Source organism: Schistocerca americana, chromosome 4 (assembly GCF_021461395.2).
Source record: "Schistocerca americana isolate TAMUIC-IGC-003095 chromosome 4, iqSchAmer2.1, whole genome shotgun sequence".
NCBI classification, from domain to species: domain Eukaryota; kingdom Metazoa; phylum Arthropoda; class Insecta; order Orthoptera; family Acrididae; genus Schistocerca; species Schistocerca americana.
In genome coordinates, this window is record NC_060122.1 from 850,712,431 (window position 1) to 850,735,731 (window position 23,301).

Below are 23,301 nucleotides of genomic sequence, written 5' to 3' on the forward strand. Positions count from 1 at the left end.
ACTAACGATTTGTTCCTCAAGGCACCCTCTACAACCGCTCGACGTTCTTCGCAACATTTCTGGGACCATCACCTATTTGTGTCCTAAATTTGGTCTTTTCTCGTAATACCTACATGGCGTCGCACTTTACAAATGAATTTTGTAGGGACCACATTGTCCTCACGTGGGAGCGATCTAGATGCTTGTACAACAATAAACTGGTAACCAAGATCGGAGGAATTCTTTTTATTCCATGATTACCGGTTTCGGCGAAACTAAAGCCGCCATCATCGGATGTTAGGACACATACAGGTTACAACATCAAGGTAAACACTGGTGATATTAAGGCCTGTGTGGTATAGGCAACTATTAATATAACCATTGTTTGCCTTAATGTTGTAACCTGTATGTGTCATAAGATGCTATGATGATGGCTTTAGTTTCACCGAAACCGGTAATCACGGAATAAAAAGAATTCCTGCGATCTTGGCTGCCGGTTTATTGTTGTTTACAAATGAATGGTAAGATCTGTACGAAACAAGCGTATTCACAAAATACTCACAGATATAAATATCAACATTTTGTGAGAACTTAAGCCTTGGGCTGGAGCAGTAGTCAGTGCTTTTTACGGTTGGTGCATTGGTAACTGCTATAACAGACTGCTCTCATCGGCAGAATGAAAGCTTCATGTTGCAACAAGCTTCTACAAAGAAGGTCTCTCCGCAGAATATGTTCTTTGATACTGGATAATAAGGAAGGTTGTAGCAAATGTTCCAACAGTAGCACCCTCAGGGTTGTTAAAGAGTGTAAACATAATTTCAGTAACATCTGTGAGACGATTGTCAAATGGCTATGATGCATCCTTTGCCCCAGCGCCGCCATTTCAGCAATAAAGTAGATGAGTTTCAATGCGGATTTGGATGTACGTATAGCTTGTAGCAAGTTGAAACCTTAGTCCATGGTGGTGCTTGCACGATGAATGAGGTGGAACCCTGACCGCCAAAGCTACGGATTTGGATTTGAATCCTGGCCGCGCACATAGTTTTGTCACGCACCACAGCCCACATTCGCTAAATAATAAAAGGATATCCCGTTCTATAAATATGTGTAATCCAGACGCGTTATGGTCACAGAAGATAAATTGTGCTGCATGATAGTGTAGTTCGCTTGCGACGTGGCGGATTGGCTGGGCTTGGTGCCACAAATGGATCGCGCTCTCTGTGACTTTGTGACTAGACTAAAATGCTCCTCCATAACCATGTTGATAGCAAAAACTGCTCCCGCAGATCGAATGAGCGTGAGCTATCAGTCATTACATATTAGTATAGCTATGTTACATTTTACTGCCTTCGGTGAGTTGTAAACACAATAAGACATAAAACGCTATCGACTGAGATGATAACTGAGATCATTTATGGACCAAATGAAATGTTCAAGTAGCCAAAAGTTTTTTTTCATACCTTCCAGTCTTCACAAAGAGTGTCTGCTGCATGAAAAGCAGCGATACAAGAAGTCTATAGCGGCGACCGCACGTTCTGGGCAGTTTAAGAGTAGAACAGTCACTTCTGTAACATCTGCGGAAGTATTGTTTAAATATCTCCGCTATATCTCACTTAGGAGTGTTTCAGCAATACAGGAGGAGAGTTTGCTTATATATTAGATGGTCTGTTGTTCTTGTGGTAAACTGAATATTTGAGGCTACTTGCATACAGTAGCTGACGGCACCCTGTCCACCAGAACCAAGGAATCTAGATTTCAGTTCTCCTCCGGCAGATACTTTTGTTGTAAATTCTTCATTGCCGCGCATACTTCACTAAACAATGAAAATATATCATCTCTTCCACTGAATGGGTGGTATATCTAAATTGAAAGCGAACTTGTGTGAAGGTATACCATAATAGAAGGAAAAACATAGATCGACAAACGCCGCCGGCCGCGGTCGTCTAGTGGTTCTAGGCGCGCAGTCCGGAACCGCGCGACTGGTACGGTCGCAGGTTCGAATCCTGCCTCGGGCATGGATGTGTGTGATGTCCTTAGGTTAGTTAGGTTTAAGTAGGTCTAAGTTCTAGGGGACTGATGACCATAGATGTTAAGTCCCATAGTGCTCAGAGCCATTTGAACCATTTGCCACAAACGCCCGTTTGCGAGATACCTGTGAATGTATGGTTGCTAGCTGCCAGTATGAAATAATGTGTTTCAATAAACTTCACGGTTAACTCACGCCGTAACTGGGTTCGTGTTTTACCCATGGCCAATGGTTGCGGAATGTGGCAGATTCGTGATGGCGCACCGGCATATTTTCTGCTGATCCAGTGCGACATGTAACGCGCCAGCACAGTGTGAGATGGATAAAAAAAAAAGCACTCCGTCTTCAGGCCACGAGTGGCCTAGCGGGACCATCCGACCGCCGTGTCATCCTCAGTGGAGGATGCGGGTAGGAGGGGCGTGGGGTCAGCACACCGCTCTTCTGGTCGTAAGATGGTATTCTTGACCGAAGCCACTACTATTTGGTCGAATAGGTCCTCAATTGGCATCACGAGGCTGAGTGGACCCCGAACAATGGCAACAGCGCATGGCGGCCTGGATGGTTGCCCATCCAAGTGCCGACCACGCCCGACAGCGCTTAACTTCTGTGACTGAGATGGATAGGTGGAGCAGGATCTGTACCGTGACCTCCAGACTCAGCAGACGTCAGTCCTTTGGATTTTTCTCTCCAGGCCCACCTCAAAAGTGGTGTAAACAGCACTTCCGTTGCAGAAAAAAAACTGGAGCAGCGAATTGCACAGTTGATTTAGCACACGATGCAAAAGTTTCTGAAATAATTCATAACTCACTGTTGAGAGGTGTGCAGTATTGCTTCGAAATACTAGGGTGACAAGAGAAATATCTCCTATAACGGGCAGGTATTTATACTGAAGCGTTACTTGTGCTGAACTGGTTCATATTGCTACAGTAGGCCACGGGTGAAGTATGAGTCCTTTTGGATGGAGACTTAGTGGACCTGCACGCAAAGCATAACAAGCAGCGCGCAAGCTTGCGGGGCAGGGAGGTGAGCCACACCCGGGTAAGTTCGCGCGCCGGGTTGTGATATAAGCAAGCCTGAGTGGTCGTTAAAACAAATGCTGCGCTGGTCCCCAGGTTCTGTGCCAGAGAATACGCTACACACACAGTTAAACTGTCGTCGTGGGTTGACTCCTGTTGCTCTCGCGTCGACCGCGAAGCCACTATCACTCGCTATACGGAGCGGCGCACTGGACTCACGTGGCGACCTCACATGCGCCGACGCTCAAGACGGACAAGTCATCTTGTGTCCCAGTGCGCGACCGACCAACCGCCAATGACATTGCCTGAACAAACTCGAGCAGACTGGCGGCCTAACACCTACTAGCACTCCGGACGACAGACAGACACTGACTGCCCCACACTGACCCGGCTGACGAACTGACCAGACTCCCCCCAGACTGCAGCGACTCTGACCCAGCCACAGTCCGACTGACCAACTCCGACTGGCGAGCTCATAGCGCCCCTTAAATGCACGTGAACAGGCAACCTTTCCCCTTTCCTACCAGAGGGAGACACCGAAGCTGCGATTGCCACAGCGGCGCCACCGCCAGAAACGGAGGGCGACTGCTTCACACTACGCGCGCTCTTCAAAACAGCAATTTTTACCACGGCTCATAAAGTACCATAACAAACGAAAGAAAGTTTACACGATTCACAAGGACACCGTCCTAAACGGGATGAACGCCAGTGAAAGGGAAAAAAGAGGGAAATGTGGACACTTAATTTCATAGTTTATATTCGAAATAATCATTTTTTCTACTACGACAATAGTGCATTCCGAAGTCAGTGGCGGTTGTCTGTCTGTGTATCTCTCGTTACCCACGTTTACTGGAACGTTTTTGCTTCTGCTATCTTATAGTTTCATCCTTGTCAGTTTTCCCCTTTCATTGCTGTGCACCGTATCCGTACACACGCACGCTGCAGCCCAGCCCAGCTTAGCACCAAGCGAGGTGGCGCAGTGGTTAGCACACTGGACTCGCATTCAAGAGGATGACGGTTCAATCCCCTGATTTAGTTTTTCCGTGATTTCCCTAAATCGCTCCAGGCAAATGCCGGGATGGTTCCTTTGAAAGGGCACGGCCGACTTTCTTCCCCGTGCTTCCCTAATACGATGAGGCCGATGACCGCGCTGTATGGTCTCCTTCCCCAAACAACCCAACCCAACCCCAGCCCAGCAGGGGCGCCAGAAGCCTCGCCCACTGACGCAGATGCGTGTTTGCAGGTGGCGCTCGCCGCTCGGCGACCGCTGGCGGGCGACGGCGACCTCATGGCAGCCTGACGGCCGGCCGCCGCTGAAGGCGTTCCAGCTCCAGGCACGCCGCCGCAGCGACCGCAGGAGCCAGGAGGACAGGGCCGCCATGGGCGCCGCCTGCCGGCCGATGGCCGCACTAGCGCTGCTGGTCGCCTCCGCCTCCGCCGTCGCCCACAGCCAGGAAGGTGAGTCCGCGGCGGACTTCCAGCACGCCTCTGTCTTCTCCTCCTTCTTACGTGCATCAGTTTTACAAAAGGTGCCGACTGGACGAGCTCCACTCTCCTACGTCCTATGCTTCTTTCCGCAGCTATCTGTGTCCGTTTTTAATGTCACTGACAAGGGAACCTCCCCATCGCACTCCCCTCAGATTTAGTTATAAGGTGGCACAGTGGATAGGCCTTGAGAGACTGAACACAGAGCAATCGAGAAAACAGGAAGAAGTTGGGTGGAGCTATGAAAAAAATAAGCAAAATATAGAAACCATGCGCAAGATAGACAACATCAAGGAAAGTATGAGCTCGGGAGTGCCGTGGTTCCGTGGTTAGCGTGAGCACCTGCGGAACTAGAGGTCCCCGGTTCAAGTCTTCCCTCGAGTGAAAAGTTTACTTTTTTTTTTATTTTCGCGAAGTTATGATCCGTCCGTTCGTTCATTGACGTCTGTTCACTGTAATAAGTTTAGTGACTGTGTTTTGCGACCGCACCGCAAAACCGTGCGATTAGTAGACGAAAGGACGTGCCTCTCCAATGGGAACCGAAAACATTTGATCTCAAGATCATAGGTCAACCGATTCCTCCACAGGAAAACACGTCTGATATATTCTATACCACACTGGTGACGGCATGTGCGTCACATGACAGGAATATGTTGTCGACCCACCTAACTTGTACACTTGGCGAATTGGTAAACAGATTCTTCTACCTATCCCGATTTAGGTTTTCTTGTGGATGTGATAATCACTCACAAAAAAGTGATGAAAACATAAGAGTTTGTCAGATAACAATTGTCTGAAAATAAAAAATTAAACTTTTCACTCGGGGGAATACTTGAACCAGGGACCTCCAGTTCGGCAGCTGCTCACGCTAACCACGTGACCACGGCGCTCCTGAGCTCACTTTATCCTTGATGCTGCCTGTCTTGCGCATGGACTACTCAGTTTGTATATTTTGCTTATTTTTTTTCATAGTTCCACACAACTTCTTCCTGTTTTCTCGATTGATCTGTGTTCAGTTTTTCAAGGCCTATCCACTGTGCCAATTTATAACTAAATCTGAGGGGCGTGCGATGGGGAGGTTCCCTTGTCAGCATCCAAAGTGTTGTCCACCGTTCTACCCCCGTCTTTTCTGCAGTCTTCCCTTCGATGACTCTTAGATTTAGGTACTGCTACGCGTAACAAAAGAGGTATTGCAAACTATCAGGAAACGTACCTCACACGTAGAGCACACTGAAGCGAAGACGCTTTATTTACATGTTAGAGGTCAGTTTCTGCACTGTTCAACACTTCAGTTATGTACAGGGGACACGCAAAATATTGTGAACAGTGGTACCAGTGGGATGGTTGTGTTTGATGGTCAACAACACAGGTAAGGCACGTGTCGCGTTGGACTCTGCGTGTTCAGTACGGACTAGGCATTAGGGCAGGTTGTCCGCGAGTAGTGCACACTTCGTATTTGCATTCAGAGGTCGAGGCCGACATGCAGTGAAAGACCTAACAGAGTGTCCGGCCCTGGTAGCTGCGTGGTCAGCGCGACGGAATGTTATGCCTACCGGTCCTGGTTCGATTCCCGGCTGGGTCGGGTATTTTCTCCGCTCAGGGACTGGGTTTTGTGTTGTCCTTATCATCATCATTTCATCCCCATCGACACGCAAGTCGCCGAAGTGGCGTCAACTCGAAATACTTCCACCAGGCGAACGGTCTACCCGACGGGAGGCCCTAGCCACACGGTATTTCCATTACCTAACAGAGTTCCAAAGAGTACAGATCGTGGGGGCCCGATTATCTGGAGCATCAGTAACAACGACAGCCAACCTATAAATTTTTCCGGAGCAACTGTTTCAACAGTCAAGATTTTAAACATGGCTGCAGCACCAACTGTTGAAATTCTTCACGATAATGGATGACAGCCAAAAACAGTTGCAGGATAAAAATTTATTAAAATTCTTGACCAAGGTTTCGGTACATATAAATATACTTCTGATGAAGGTATTTATTAAAATTCTTGACCAAGGTTTCGGTACATATAAATATACTTCTGATGAAGGTATATTTATATGCACCGAAACCTTGGTCAAGAATTTTAATAAATTTTTATCCTGCAACTGTTTTTGGCTGTCATCCATTATCGTGAAGTGTTTCAACAGTCATGTCAGGCTACACAAAACATGGAAAGACATCAATGTGTGAAAGTAATAGCCGGCGTAAATCAAAAGTAAATGACAGAGATCGTCCTCAACCAGAAAACCTCTCCAGGTATCTAATACTGCCACAAATAAAGGACGGATCTTCTTCGGATTGTGCTTCTAGAGCACTTAATCGTTTGGAAGAAACGTGGAATGCTGAGATAAAGATAATAGGGAGAAAGTAATTGAAAACTGCACTGCCGTAACAATGTGTCAGTAATGACGTAGACGGGTACCTCACGAGATCTGGAAGTAGTAGGAAGAATACGCATAGAAAGGTCTGTGGGAAAGCGTTGCTGGAAGGGAGACATTAGAACATTTGCCAAAGCGCCTGGGAATCGTTAACCTGTCGCAGGAAGGGGAAGTAGGGTAGAGAGTATGACTAACTAGTAGATATATGAGACGGCAAGATTACCTCAAAGTAGTCATGGGGGAAGATCTTAGTTATAACATAACTTGTTGCTGCTGGCTATGACGTCACCTGTGATTCTCTCTCAACATCTTTGCTGCCACTGTCACGCCTAATATCGTAGTATTTAGTAGAGCTGGAATGGAACGGCTGTGGACCAGGTGTGTGGTGTGTTGCAGCGTCCTCTGGCCGCTGCCACGTGGCGCTGGGCATGGAGGAGGGCCGCATCCCGGACTCCGCGGTCTCCGCCAGCTCCTCCTATGAGCCCAAGTCTGTGGGGCCGCAGAACGCCAGGTGAGTCTGCTCCGCATGTTTCTGTGTCTGCCACTCACATCGTTTGTGCCCGTCACGGATGGGTAGGTCTTCCACGCCATCCAACACTGAAGCACCAAACAAACTGGTATGGTTAACCCTGTGAATAGTGGGTATCACGGAATAACACCTCCTATAGCTGTAAATACTGAGTATAGACATTGCTATTCAAATACAGAGATACGTAAACAGGCAGAATACGGCGCTGAGGTCGGCAACGCCTATATAAGACAACAAGTGTCTGGCGCAGTTGTTACGTCGGTTACTGCTGCTACAACGACAGGTTATCAAGATTTAAGTGAGTCTGAACGTAGTGTTATAGTCGGGGCACGAGCGGTGGGACACAGCATCTCCGAGGTAGCAATGAAGTGGGTTCCTCTACGGCCATTTTACAATTGTTGAATCCTGCCTAGTCGTCGAATGTGGGGTGTCTAGGAAACCTGCCTTCTCGGATCGCTAGACACCATTCATACAAATCATTTTAATGAGTTTTTTCACGAAATGAACAATGACAATACTTAACTTTGACAATAACACAGAAATGTCGCAAGCGAAGGGCAAAATGGAAATAACAAGCCTCTTCAGTATATACAATTCCTAATACAAGTGAACTGATACAGTTGACGCTTCTATTCAGGTCGCTGGTCTTCTAGCTTCTCGTAGAACTGGGCGCTTGTGTTCTCTTCGCATAGAGGGCGCTGCTGTCGCGTTGTCGTCCTGGAGAGGGGTCGGTCAGAGTGCAGATGGCTGACGTCTTCTCCACAGACCTTCCTGCTCTCTTCCTGCAAGGGCGCGACCGACGACAACTGAAGAGAGTCGTTCAGTGTGACAGAAGTGCAACTCTTCCGCAAATTACTGCAGATTTGAATTCTGGGCCATCAACAAGTGTCAGCGTGCGAACCATTCAACGAAACATCATGTATATGGGCTTTCTGAGCCGAAGGCCCACTCGCGTACCCTTAATGACTGCACGACACAAAGCTTTGCGACTGACCTGGCCCATCAACACCGACATTGCAGTGCTGATGACGGGAAACATGTTGTTCAGTCGGGCGAGTCTCGTTTCAAATTGTATCGGCCGGACGGACGTGTACGGGTATAGAGAAAACCTCATGTATCCATCGATCGTGCGTGTCAGCAAGGGCCAGTTCAATCTGGTGGAGGCTCTGTAATGGTGTGGATTGGGTGCAGTTGGGGTGATATGGAACCCCGGATACGTCTAGATACAACTTACACCGCTGGCACGTGCGTAAGCATCCTGCCTGATCATCTGCATCCATTCATGTCCATTGTGGATTCCGACGGACTTGGGCAATTCCAGCAGGACAATGCGACACCCCACACGATCAGAAATGCTACAGAGTGGCTCTAGGAACACTCTTCTGAGTTTAAACACTTCCCCTGCCCACCAAACTCCCCAGACATGAATATTATTGAGCGTATCTGGGACGCGTTGCAACGTGCTGTTCAGAAGAGATCTCCACCTCCTCGTACTCTCACTGATTTCTGGACAGCCCTGCAGAATTCAAGGTGTCAGTTCACTTCAGCACTACTTCAGACGTTAGTCGAGTCCATGGCACGTCGTGTTGCGGCACTTCCGCCTGCTCGCGGGGGGCCGTACATGATACTGGGTAGCTGTACCAGTTTCTTTGGGTGTTCAGTCTATAATCCTCGATTAACTGCCAAGTTAATTTTAAAATCCGACATCACGATTAGCAAAACTTCTCAGAGGAAAAATTTAAAATTTATGAATGTCTTAAAATGTGTAATGTTTACTCCATCAACTCACACAGTCATTGTACAGTTTGCATTACTGCTGTACTTATAGCATCCTGAATGTTACACATGAAACAGAAGTGAAAGTCAGTGGAGAGATAAGAACAGTTTTGATACGTGGGTTGACTAAATGCAGAGTGACGGAAAAGGGTGCGTTCAAACTGAACGAGCTGATAGATGAGTCGAAATACAAGAACATTGGAACAGGAACTTGCGGTTTTGGACGTAATCCTGGGCTAGTGAAAGGTTTTCAATGTCAGGAACAGCAAGAACGGTCAACGCACACGCATCTTAATTTCAGCAAAGTAATTTTCTGTTTCCCTGTACGTACGGCTGGATGCAAGTAGACGGAGCATACTTTTTCGTGCAAGTACGAGAGCTTGTTGGAAAGTAATATCTGCGAACTTTTTATTTGAAAATTCTTAAAATGTTTTAAATAAAATAAACTCTTTCTATCACTTTACCTCTTTATTCTTTATGTCTACATATTTATTTCTAGCATAGTTACCCTGGCGACGAACACACTTCTCCCAACGAGGCCCCGTCACTGAGGTCAGTGGTTCGCAACCTTTCTGAGGCCGTTACGCTCTCGTGCAGTCAGATACCAGCTAGCACCACCCCTCCCCCTCTCCAACTCTCCCCCACTGTCATCAACATTAAAGCTAACTAAGCTTTAGACTGGTAAAGAATTTTCTAAACGGAAAAGATTTTCAGTTTGTCAAGGCGTTTTATTAAACCATAAAGTAATGAACCGAAGCTTGGTGCTGTTTATTTCTACCATGGGGAAGCAATTCTCATTGCATCACGAGTGTCACCTACGACTCCCCCTCAGAAAAGAAAGCTAGTTGTCCACACTGAGTGCAGCCACTTGTTACAAAACCTGCTTCATCTCTAACACTCCTCTGCCTAGCGATGCTTGCTTCCCACACGACCCGAACCCTCCCAATTAAAATCAAACAAGTCAAAATGCGTGCACTATATTTAGTCGTGTTGTTTGTGCGCCACTTGACTGCTGGACTCCGTACTTCTGCTGACACGAATGTGAGGCGTTGAGGCTTCCAGTGCTTTGTGTCTGACCAGTGCCTCTCGTAATAACAGTAAAAAATAATAACGTTTAAGCGGAATAGTAGCCGTTACATAGTTGGTTCAAATGGCTCTGAGCACTTTGGGACTTAACTGCTGAGGTCATCAGTCCCCTAGAACTTAGAACTACTTAAACCTAACTAACCTAGGGACATCACACACACCCATGCCCGAGGCAGGATTCGAACCTGTGACCGTAGTGGTCACGCGGTTCCAGACTGCAGCGCCTAGAACCGCACGGCCACGCCGGCCGGCGTTGCATAGTTACTTTGGCGTTGTTCTGTCAATTAGTGAATAACGAAGCAATTTCTGGTCCATGCCGAGAAGTACCTTGAATTCGGAGAAGGTGTTTCCATGAGATGTTTAAGCATGTAGGTCTCCGTTTGTCTCAGATGCACAGTACACAGTGTAAAGTATGTGTGTAGTGCGTGAACTGTGTGAGGAAGAAGAAGTATGTTAATCATAAAATCACTCCTAACCTCCACCACATCGAGTCACGCCTTGATTTTTCCATTTGAGAGAAATGTAATTATTGATAAGTTCTGTAATCGGTATAATAGTATTACGAAAGAGTGATAATTGTAACGTTCTTTTAAAATAATGATTCTTTGACGTAGCACATTGAATGAACGCGTGACTGAAGACTAGATACGAGACTAGACTAGTCGTGTGGCGTGTTGTGACTGCAAGTGGTGTGCTTACTCTGTGTTATTGTTAGCAAAATTTTACACGAACTGATTGGGCAATGCAGTAAAGAAATACAGTCATTGCAAAATTCATTCAGCCCCATAGGCACAGAATCCTCTGGCCCTGTTCAAAAATGATAACTTTGGTCCCCGGGCAAATAACGAATAAATTGAACTGTCTTACCTCTAAGGCAACAACGGAGGAACGCGATATACTCTGGTCTCTCATGTAAAAAAATAAAATATGCTAGCTACAGGCTCAGCGATGTGCAATGCTGTCGGTATTACTTTGAAATGTGAATTGAAGTTTGGATGATAAATGAAAACATTTATGAAAAATTCAATGTCTTTAAAAAACATGTGACCTGGACAGGCAGTACTGATTATGGTGAATTACTTACAATGATTTTCTTTGGTGAAATTACGTTCCAAGTTAATTTTGGCTTTTCAAAAGATTTTACAATTGAAATTACTTTGCTCAGAAAATTACATAATATTTACCAACTGATCCACAAACAATGAGATTTATACACCAAGTATTATCTAACCTCAAAATGCATAAATACCTGTGTTAACAAATCTTAGAAACATTACAAAAGGGAAATGTCTAACTATCCTTATCAACAAACCAATTTACGTAAATTCTGGGGCTACTCAACAATTACAAATTATAAGCCAACTCGTCTATACTAATGCGCTGGCAAGACGAAAGTCATAATTATCATGTTTACCTTGCTTACGTGAAGACTTCTGCTTCCACCTTCTCGTAATTAATCTAACGCTTCGTGGCTTCACAGAGCACATCACAAAAACTGCCTACTCCATCCTCTTTCCCTCACAGACCGCTACCTACCACTGTGTGCCAAGTACTCGCGTACTCCAACACTACAACCTCAGACCAGAAGCAGTATCTTTGGCACTGCAGTCTTGCACAGTCAGCGATCCGCTAATACAGCCTATCAGAGACATACGAGGTGCATTCAAGTTCTAAGGCCTCCGATTTTTTTTCTCCGAACTGGAAAGAGATAGAAACATGCGCATTGTTTTAAAATGAGGCCGCGTTCATTGTCAATACGTCCCATAGATGGCAGCACCGTACGGCAGATGGAATTTTACCGCCAGCGGCGAGAATGAGAACTGTTTTAAATACTTAAAATGGCGACGTTTTCCTTACTTGAACAGCGTGCAATCATTCGTTTTCTGAATATGCGTGGTGTGAAACCAAATGAAATTCATCGACAGTTGAAGGAGACATGTGGTGATGGAGTTATGGATGTGTCGATAGTCCGTTCGTGGGTGCGACAGTTTATTGAAGGCAGAATATCGTGTGACAACAAACCGAAACAACCTCGGGCTCGCACAAGCCGGTCTGACGACACGATCGAGAAAGTGGAGAGAATTTTTTGGGGGATCGCCGAATGACTATTGAACAGATCGCCTCCAGAGTTGGCATTTCTGTGGGTTCTGTGCACACAATCCTGCATGACGACCTGACAATGCGAAAAGTGTCATCCAGGTGGGTGCCACGAATGCTGACGGACGACCACATGGCTGCCCGTGTGGCATGTTGCCAAGAAATGTTGACGCGTAACGACAGCATGAATGGGACTTCCTTTTCGTCGGTTGTGACAATGGATGAGACGTGGATGCCATTTTTCAATCCAGAAACAAAGCGCCAGTCAGCTCAATGGAAGCACACAGATGCACCGCCACCAAAAAAATTTCAGGTAACTGCCAGTGCTGAAAAAATGATGGTGTCCATGTTCTGGGACAGCGAGGGCGTAATCCTTACCCATTGCGTTCCAAAGGGCACTACGGTAACAGGTGCATCCTACGAAAATGTCTTGAAGACCAAATTCCTTCCTGCACTGCAACAAAAACGTCCGGGAAGGGCTGTACGTGTGCTGTTTCACCAAGACAACGCACCCGCACATCGAGCTAACGTTACGCAACAGTTTCTTCGTGATAACAACTTTGAAGTGATTCCTCACCTGACCTGGCTCCTAGTGACTTTTGGCTTTTTCCAACAAGGAAAGACACTCTCCGTGGCCGCACATTCACCAGCCGTGCTGCTATTGCCTCAGCGATTTTCCAGTGGTCAAAACAGACTCCTAAAGAAGCCTTCGCCGCTGCCATGGAATCATGGCGTCAGCGTTGTGAAAAATGTGTACGTCTGCAGGGCGATTACGTCGAGAAGTAACGCCAATTTCATCGATTTCGGGTGAGTAGTTAATTAGAAAAAAAATCGGAGGCCTTAGAACTTGAATGCACCTCGTACATAGTTTATAGTATCATAGTTTCTTTTTAGTTTACTTTAATATTATTATCATATTCGGGCGCCTCATACAAGTGTACCTCAGTAGACTCCTTTCAATCTTTAGAAAATAATTTAGTTTCGTGACCAAAACGTAATCGACTTCTTTTATTTTTACCTCTCGTGAAACAGCACTTTACGACTGCTGTAGAGTGACTTTGTTGACGGGGCCACAACCCCACGTCTCTTTGCACCGGTTCATCGCTATCAAAGTCAAGTGCTAGTAGCCGTTCTTTGTTTAAGTGGTGCAGTAAAGAAATACAGCCCGCATCTCGTGGTCGTGCGGTAGCGTTCTCGCTTCCCACGCCCGGGTTCCCGGGTTCGATTCCCGGCGGGGTCAGGGATTTTCTCTGCCTCGTGATGGTTGGGTGTTGTGTGATGTCCTTAGGTTAGTTAGGTTTAAGTAGTTCTAAGTTCTAGGGGACTGATGACCATAGATGTTAAGTCCCATAGTGCTCAGAGCCAACGCAAAGAAATACAATGAAAATCGGATGGGGTCTAGTCGGGACTGTACGGAGGGTGATCGATGGCAGTGAAGAACCGAAGGCATCAGATTGCTGTGGATCTCACTCCGATTGTTTGTGGTGTGCCACTGCCACGCTGAAGGAGTGGGTGCTGTGTATGTGGGCGGACTTTTCAGATTCACAATTTCTGTCTTCCGAGCTGTTACTCATGCACCGACATCTGTACGTCGTACACCGCCGTCGTAACAGGTTGTAATTCGGAGCCCTCTAGCCGCAGAGGGTTCCATGGTCTGACCGCTCTTGAGTTTTACACATTTACTGCCTGATAAACACGGTACTAACTGGTTATTCATTTTGACAATTTTCTGTTAGCAAGGACCTTTGCTTGTAGAGTAATATCGAAAAGATTTCATTTCCATCTGTTCGTGGAAAAACCTTCGAAATTATGATACACTTGTACAAAGAAATATGCATAACGTACAGATGTATAACTAACTGCAGCACCGATGTTAAGAAATGCAGTGTGCAAAACACAGATTCTCTGTAATGTCTGCTTCTGAACGCTGGGCGCAGCTGCTTCCGGAGTCTACAACGCGATTTTGTAAACGTCTCTGAACAAACGCCCCTAAATCGCTCTGTAGACGACTGTTGTTTTCGCTTACAGCCGTTTGCGCTTCGCATTTGAAACCTGTCACATTTACTGCCGGGTATCAGGGGTTTCATGAAGTTGACTCGACTATAGCGGCGTCTTTAAAGAATGGACTACAGGACATTAAAATTGCTACACCAAGAAGAAATGCAGATGATAAATGGGTATTCATTGGACAAATACATTATACTAGAACTGACATGTGACTACATTTTCACGCAATTTCGGTGCATAGGTCCTGAGAAATCAGTACCCAGAACAACCACCTCTGGCCGCAATAACGGCCGTCTTACGCCTGGGCATTGAGTCAAGCAGAGCGTGGATGGCGTGTACAGGTACAGCTGCCCATGCAGCTTCAACACAATACCACAGTTCATCGAGAGTAGTGACTGGCGTATTGTGATGAGACAGTTGCTCGGCCACCATTGACCAGAGGTTTTCAATTCGTGAGAGATCTGGAGAATGTGTTGGCCAGGGCAGCAGTCGTACATTTTCTGTATCCAGAAAGGCCCGTACAGGACCTGCAACATGCGGTCGTGCATTATCCTGCTGAAATGTAGGGTTTCGCAGGCATCGAATGAAGGGTAGAGCCACGGGTCGTAACACATCTCAAATGTAGCGTCCACTGTTCAAAGTGCCGTCAATGCGAACAAGAGGTGATCGAGACGTGTAACTAATGGCACCCCATACCACGCCGAGTGATACGCTTCCAATGTGCGTTCACCGCGATGTCGCCAAACACGGATGCGACTATCATGATGCTGTAAACAGAACCTGGATTCATCTGAAAAAATGACGTTTTGCCATTCGTCCACCCAGGTTCGTCGTTGAGTACACCATCGCAGGCGCTCCTGTCTGTGATGCAGCGTCAACGGTAACCGCAGCCATGGTCTCCGAGCTGATAGTCCGTGCTGCTGAAAACGTCGTAGAACTGTTCGTGCAGATGGTTGTTGTCTTACAAACGTCCCTATCTGTTGACTGAGGGATCGAGACGTGGCTGCACGATCCGTTACAGCCGTGCGGATAAGATGCCTGTCATCTCGAGTGCTAGTGATACGGGGTCGTTGGGATCCAGCTCGGCGTTCCGTATTACCCTCCTGAACCCACCCATTCCATATTCTGCTAACAGTCACTGGATCTCGACCAACGCGAGAAGCAATGTCGCGATACGATAAACGGCCATCGCGATAGGCTACAATCCGACCTTTATCAAAGTCGGAAACGTGACGGTACGCATTTCTCCTCCTTACACGAGGCATCACAACAACGTTTCACCAGGCAACGCCGGTCAACTGCTGTTTGTGTATGAGAAATCGGTTGGAAACTTTCCTCATGTCAGCACGTTGTAGGTGTCGCCACCGGCGCCAACCTTGTGTGAATGCTCTGAGAAGCTAATCATTTGGATATCACAGCATCTTCTTCCTGTCGGTTAAATTTCGCGTCTGTAGCACGTCATCTTCTTGGTGTAGCAATTTTAATGGCCAGTAGTGTAAATATGTAAAAAAGTGCACGGGTGAAGCACCATTTTTTCACGCACCTCAGTGTTTATGACGTCATACCTCTTTAAGCATGTGTCGTATAGTGATGTGTTTGTGTTGGTACATTTTCATGTATCAGTTTGTTGGCAATACCCACGTAAAGAAAATCGAACAACAGAGAGAGGAATTCCACTACGAACTTCCAATGAAGCAGATTCTCGATTCACGCAGGCTCAATTGCCCCACTAGACCATGTCGGAGAAGCCTCATGTATAACTTGCAAATCGTGATTATGCAGCATCCGCTCCGAAACACGTATAGCAAATGGTACCTAAGACACAATCGACAGACTTTTACTCATGAAAAATTACACATTCGTGTTTGCGTCGGTCAAACAATGAAGCACACAATTCTACCACACGCCTAGAGTCTTAGTGAGACGTTGTGATGCATCGTTTACAAAGACGCTCTTTTGTAACAGGACTGCCAGCGCACGTTCGAGTCCCATTCCAGTGGACAGATGCAACTCACAACAAACGCATAGCACATAATATTATACCACAAAGAGGGAAAATACGCAATTCTATTTTACACCGAAGAGCCAATGAAAGCAGTACACCTGGCTAGTATCGTGTAGATCCCCCGCGAGCACGCAGAAGTGCCGCAACATGATGCGGCATGGACTCGACTAATGTCTGAAGTAGTGCTGGAGGCAAATGACACCATGAATCCTGCAGGGCTGTGCATAAATCCGTGAGAGTACGATGGGAGTAGATCTGTTCTGAACAGCACGTTGCGAGGCATCCAATATACGCTCAATAACGTTCCTCCAAGTCCAAACAAAAATTCAACAAATGGTTCAAATGGCTCTGAGCACTACGGGACTTAACATCTGTGGTCATCAGTCCCCTAGAACTTAGAAGTACTTAAACCTAACTAACCTAAGCACATCACACACATCCATGCCCGAGGCAGGATTCGAACCTGCGACCGTAGCAGCAGCGCGGTTCCGGACTGAGCGCCTTAACCGCGAGGCCACCGCGGCCGGCTGATAGGCACATGCCAGATACTGTTTACTCACCTAGGGCTTGCCAAACTGACAATGCGTGATCGCGAATAAAATAGTTGTTATTGAGAAAAATAAACAATTGATCTGTCGCACAACACAATGGTGAGTGTATTGTCAGCAGCGATGGATAACGCGCGCGACAGGAATGCACAAGCTAGCCATGTGTGCCTTGTGAGATGGAGTTCGAAAAACATTGTCATGAAAGTAGATCTGCCTTTGTCAGCAGCACATTTCAACAAATTAAATATATCTAATCATAACACTCTTTTAGGATATTCCTACTTTCGTAATAATACCGACCATTTTCTTCATTTGTGTAGCATGTTGTTGTATAATTAGTTTATTAATGCTGATAATGTCCATGCAACAATTGAAATGCTTTTTCTCATCACGGCGAACCAATTAAAACATTGTTATTTGTGACTGCTTTTCGACTGTTTCTAGCTTGCAGTGGAAATATGTTGTTTACATGCATGTAGTACAGTGTGTCGTATTACATTGTTACACCCATATCAGAGTAATCACAGTGAAACTTCTATACTTCAGATCTTGGACGTTTTTTACCACAAGAACAAAGGGATCACACCTGTGGAGATTATCCCTTTCTAAATTTTTGTAACAGATCGTACAGATACGCTAGCTTCCTAGGCAGCGAGAATATAACCTTGCTTTACTTTCCTGCCTTGATTCTTAATCACATGATTTTATACTATTCCGTGCTTCCTTATTCACTACCCTCTGTCCCTTCTTGCGATCTGAAAACATCGCGGAGGCATATGGTGCAATTCCAGCGGCCAATGGCTCATCAGTTACTGAAGTATACATTTTTCTTAACAGAAGAAAACCAAAACAAAACTATGCAGATATAAATAACAGAAAAGTATAACGTGCTAACGAAGAAAGCTGGAGCGTTTAAATGGCGAAAAACGAAACACTACCCAAAGGCAATAAAATTCAGTACACAGTAAGGCAAAAATTATCGTATTGGCAATACTACCACTGCTGATAATCGCCGTTCCGATGCGAACATATGGCCGGGCTACTTTTCGACTCCCCGCCTCAAATTTCCCACGGTGCTAGCGAGGCAAGCGCGGGAAACTGTGCCGCAACCACAACGCCGCGCGACCTGGCGCAGGCGCGTGTCGCGTCCCAGTCGCGTCGCGTCCCAGTCGCGTCGCGTCGCAGTTTGCGCGGTCCTATTTGAACCTGCGATGTTACAAAAACACGCGCTGCGCTGCGTCGCGCCACACGCGCTATACGCGTCTCAATTTGCGCCTAGCCTCAGAGTTAGGGCAACCTGGGCGCATTCCTGTAAGCAGGAGATCCCGGGTTCGAGTCCCGGTCGGGGCACACATTTTCAGCTGTCCCCTTCGAGGTATGTCAACAACACCTGTCGGCAGCTGAGGGTTTCAATAAATCATCATACATGACCATATTTATCAAAATCGTAATTCTGTCATTTATTTATTGTCTTTTTTTAAGCCGTTCGTCAGACATACAATTAGTAGACGGATAGGGACAACGTTATTTCATTATGCACTGAAAAACAAGCTTATAGTAAACTTCTTCGGTAATAGGTAGATAAATGATAACTAAAATGAAAATAATAAACGGATTTCGAAAAAGGGCTGCAAAAATGTGAAGGCTCTAGCCACTTTGCCAGTGCTTCGGCTGAACCGTATACTCGTTTACTTGCCATAAGATGGACAAAGTACCTCGAAAACATTGACCGCTCGTTTTTCAGAAACGTTCACGTATTCCGATCCCTCTTAGACAACTAGTTTCGGGTTACTGCACCTGCTCTGTTCTCCTCGTTAGGAGAGACACCCTTCACAGGTGAAGATACTCATTATTGTACTAGCGAACTATTGGCAATGGACCAGTGGAAAAAGTAAAACTGCAAAACAACTGACTAGAATCTCCTAAAGTGGGAATGAGCACACAAACGTGTAGGGAGCGCAGATGCCAGGTAGAGATTACTTGGACGGAGCTCGAAGAAACATAATACATCTACGGAAGAAGTATGTCACAGTGTATTTGTTCGACTTATTGTTGACCATTACTGGGCAGTCCGGGACCTTCACAGTCGGCAACGGCGCGGTGCTGTTGTACAGCTGAAGCCTCCACGAAAACGCCTGTGTCGCAGAGCTTGCAAGCTACAAGTAGCGAGTCTGCAAACGATCGTGTTAATAGGTTACCCCAGCACGACAAATTATTCGGCAAGTCAATTACGCTTAAATTGCAACAGAAGGAGCGCTTTATTTTCGCCCCTTTTGTGCGTCTTTTTTTTCTCTCTTTCCATTTACCACGTTGAAACTAGCTTAATTTTCCATACAAAGCGGGTTTTCACAATTTCAACTCACTAATGTGTTAATGCAGTTGCGATTACGACAGGATCCTGAAGCGGTCTACAATGGATCAAACAGCTGAGGGAAAGAAAAGTCAATAGCTGAAGAAAACCTCACGCTCGGTGTAACAGTAAAAGTGATATTTCTTTATGTTGTTACAAACCCGTATTAATTCATTTCACCAGCTATCGGCGGCTCTTCAAACAGTTTCGTGGGAAAAAAATCTGTTGTCACTCGTGTAATGAAGCAGATAACAAAGTTTTGCAAGACGTGTGCCAAATACTCTCTGCTTTGCATGCTATCATTTGCCTAAAATTCATTTCAGTATCTCGAACCGGGTATGAGATAAGAGGGATGTTGTGAATATTTCACTTCCACTCTATCATGCCCGTACACGATCGGAAGTTACTGAATGATTGAAGTACGCTTGTAATCCATGTGCTCGAGATTGGCTGTAGACACAGATCTCATCTTAAGTTTAAAGAAAAATTCAGTGTGTTAGCTCCATTTCATACGCAGCAATCTGTGACCTAACACGTACGAAACGCATATTCTTAGCGAGCCCAATTTTTCATTGCAAACTATTTGAATTTCACATAGTACCGTATATGTAGAAATATCACAATAACTATGATAGTTAACGATATGATACGTAGTTCTTTATGAAATTGACGAATGATGCTTTGAGGTATGTGAGAATCAATTCTAAGGCGATAGTTTCTTCACAATCGGTTGAGAAAATTTACAGTGCAGCCGGTGTTCTCGCGCCTCTGTTCGCATAGTTTAGCCGAGGCAGGCAGAGAATGCTTTTCGTTCGTAACGGACAAGGCCCACGGCTCAGTACGCTGCAGGCGAATGGGGCAGCTGGCCCTTTGGAACGAGAATACATTTATGCGCACGGGCCAAGCAATCTTCAGCCAGCTGTACCAGGTCAACACAAAACGCAGGGAAAATCTAAAGAAGACTGGTGCATTTGATCACGGGCCATTTAGTTAGCTCGGGATCATTTCGGATATGCTCAACAATTTGCGTTGGCAGACACTACAAGAGCTTTTTACCTTTACGTGTCCGAGAGTGTACGTTTCCTTAGTAGACAACAATCGTATTACCTCCAGCCGTAGACATATCACTACATGACCACGAAGGTGCCTCCCCATACGGGGGAGACACGTTACTTAAAGTCGCTTGCCCGCTGTCGGCGGATAAATACTGCAGTGGCTGCGTTATTCGGAACTACGATGCAGTATTCCTTCGGACATACATGTATGTACTCGTCTACATCCACATCTACATCCATACTCGCAAACCACCTGACGGTGTGTGGCGGAGGATGCTTTGAGTACCTCTATCGGTTCTCCCTTCTATTCCAGTCTCGTATTGTTCGTGGAAAGAAGGATTGTCGGTATGCCTCTGTGTGGGCTCTAATCTCTCTGATTTTATCCTCATGGTCTCTTCGCGAGATATACGTACGAGGGAGGAATATACTGCTTGACTCTTCGGTGAAGGTATGCTCTCGAAACTTTAACAAAAGCCCGTACCGATCTACTGAGCGTCTCTCCTGCAGAGTCTTCCACTGGAGTTTATCTATCAACTCCGTAACGCTTTCGCGATTACTAAATGATCCTGTAACGAAGCGCGCTGCTCTCCGTTGGATCTTCTCTATCTCTTCTGTCAACCCTATCTGGTACGGATCCCACACTAGCGAGCAATATTCAAGCAGTGGGCGAACAAGTGCACTGTAACCTACTTCCTTTGTTTTTGGATTGCACTTCCTTAAGATTCTTCCAATGAATCTCAGTCTGGCATCTGCTTTACCGACGATCAACTTTATGTCATCATTCCATTTTAAATCACTGCTAATGCCTACTCCCAGATAATTTATGGAATTAACTGCTTCCAGTTGCTGACCTGCTATATTGTAGCTAAATGACTCGTGTGTCCAAAGGAACAGGAAGTGCGGCAACAACAGCCGTTATGAAAGACGTGAAACGTATTCGCAGTTCTGGATATGGACTGTCATCAGCTGTGTAACACTCGCAACTGCGAATACGTTCCACGTGTTTGGTAACGGCTGTAGTCGCCGCAGTGCCTGTTGCTTCGGACATCCGTGCACATCCAAAGGAACTTCGCATCGTATACAGATTAACACAGGCACTGCAATATCGTACTTTCTACGTGTCTGAGAGTCTCAGTAATGAGTAATGAAGATCGTTTTCTACCCGCTTGGATAGCGGCGCGCGTTTGCACACCGTTCCCGGGATTCGGGGAGGTACGGGATCAGTTCGCCAGGTGGGTAAAAGACGGAGGCCGGCTGGCCTGGTTGTGGTTTGTGGGGTGTTTCGCACATCCAGCCAGGTGAATACTGTGTAAATAAGTCAAAAGCCACGGTCTCTTAAACACTGTTTACTAGACCATGGGAGCAGTCGTTTTTTAATTTTTATTTCTGCGACAATGATTTTATATCTGCTGGTCTGCCTCATGTAGCATTATATCCAAATGATCTATGCATGTTTAGCCACATTCAGGTATGTGGTGTTGTGCTAATAGTACTGTGTATAGTGTAACTGATGTAAGCCCTCCCTCAAACCTGTCAGGTTATATATTAACAGATCCAGTGAGGGCACCTATAGCGTGTTCAAACCGGTCATCTAGTAAGCAGTGTTTAAGCGACCTTGGGTTTTGAATAATTTATACAACAGAGTGATCGCCCCACAACACACCAAGTGTTCACTGAAAAAATAGGAAAATACTGGCGTGGTACCCATGTCCCGACTTGGAGCAGTCGCAGTAGGCGCAAACACTTGGCATGTACCATCTGTGTTCTGGGACAAGTGGGGGAGGGTGAGGAGGAGGGAGACAGTCGATGGGAATGGGGAGGGGCGACACGAAGTGCATCTGGCCTCCCTGTACCACTGCCAAATGCAGAGTAGCGTGTCAGCCGTATGAAGACTTTGGATAAGGCCATGAAACAGAAGATCAATCGAGGAAAATGGTAATTTTCTCTTCTACTATAGCAGGTGTAGAGAAAGATGGTGCTCTCAAATTGGGATGGATTAAATGAATGCTGCTGAACTCTGTGACTGCACTTCCTGTGGCTAAGTTCTTTGCCCATAACCTACATGTTTCTGTATGAGCGACATGTTTACACCTGATACGTCTAAGTTCTTTGACCACAGCCCACATGTTTGTGTGCACATCGTAATAGTGAAATATGCGCTAAACTTTATAAAACTGAAATATGGACGTGAAAATGATAACAAGTCACCACAGCGTAACTATAATAATGATGCTTCATCTTTATGTTAAGTACAGATATATTTTCGACAAATGCTGCCTTGCCACTTACAATTGTCCCACTTCTATCTGTTTAGTCACCAGCAAATGATTTTTTTGTATTTAAACAGTGATCTCCAGCAATATAAACATGTACATGAATGTATAAACACCTGAAGATGGGCGCAAGCCCGAAACAGGTCGTGTGACAAATAAATAACCTTTTTATGTGACTGGTAGCGGAAATTTTTCTACACCCTGTGATGGATTATTATGTCGAATAAGTAATATGGTCCTTCCAGTTCAAGTCTTCATCAGTATGTAAAACAACGTATCTGGATCACTCTGCCTGACTGCTATTGATATGTCCAGGGTGACAATTATTGAACCATATGAAAAAAAAGGGATCACCGATTTAGTATTTGAGGGCAGCGTGGAGAGTAAAAATCGCGTAGGGAGACCCAGAGATGAATACACTAAGCAGATTCAGAAAGATGTGAGTTGCAGTAGGTACTGGGAGATGAAGGACCTTGTGCAGGATAGAGTAGCATAGAGAACTGCATCAAACCAGTCTCTGCACTGAAGACCACAACAAAAACAATGAAAAAAACGTAAATTAGTTACAAACTATGGCGTGCACACACTTCATTCAACATGTGAACGTCACTGCAGATATTCAGGATTAGGTTATGACATGTTCGATATGCCTGCCGTCATTGGTCATCATGTGGCGCAGATGAATAGCGAA

General features: G+C 45.8%; 1 protein-coding gene across 1 annotated transcript in view; it reads left to right on the forward strand.

Moving 5' to 3' along the window:
- Window positions 1–23,301, forward strand: part of LOC124613859 — a 348,632-nt gene that overhangs the window by 30,351 nt on the left and 294,980 nt on the right. The window contains exons 3-4 of the mRNA XM_047142584.1: window positions 4,265–4,479; window positions 7,281–7,395. Of these exons, the coding sequence (XP_046998540.1) occupies window positions 4,265–4,479; window positions 7,281–7,395 (330 nt within the window). The remainder of the gene's footprint in view (window positions 1–4,264; window positions 4,480–7,280; window positions 7,396–23,301) is intronic.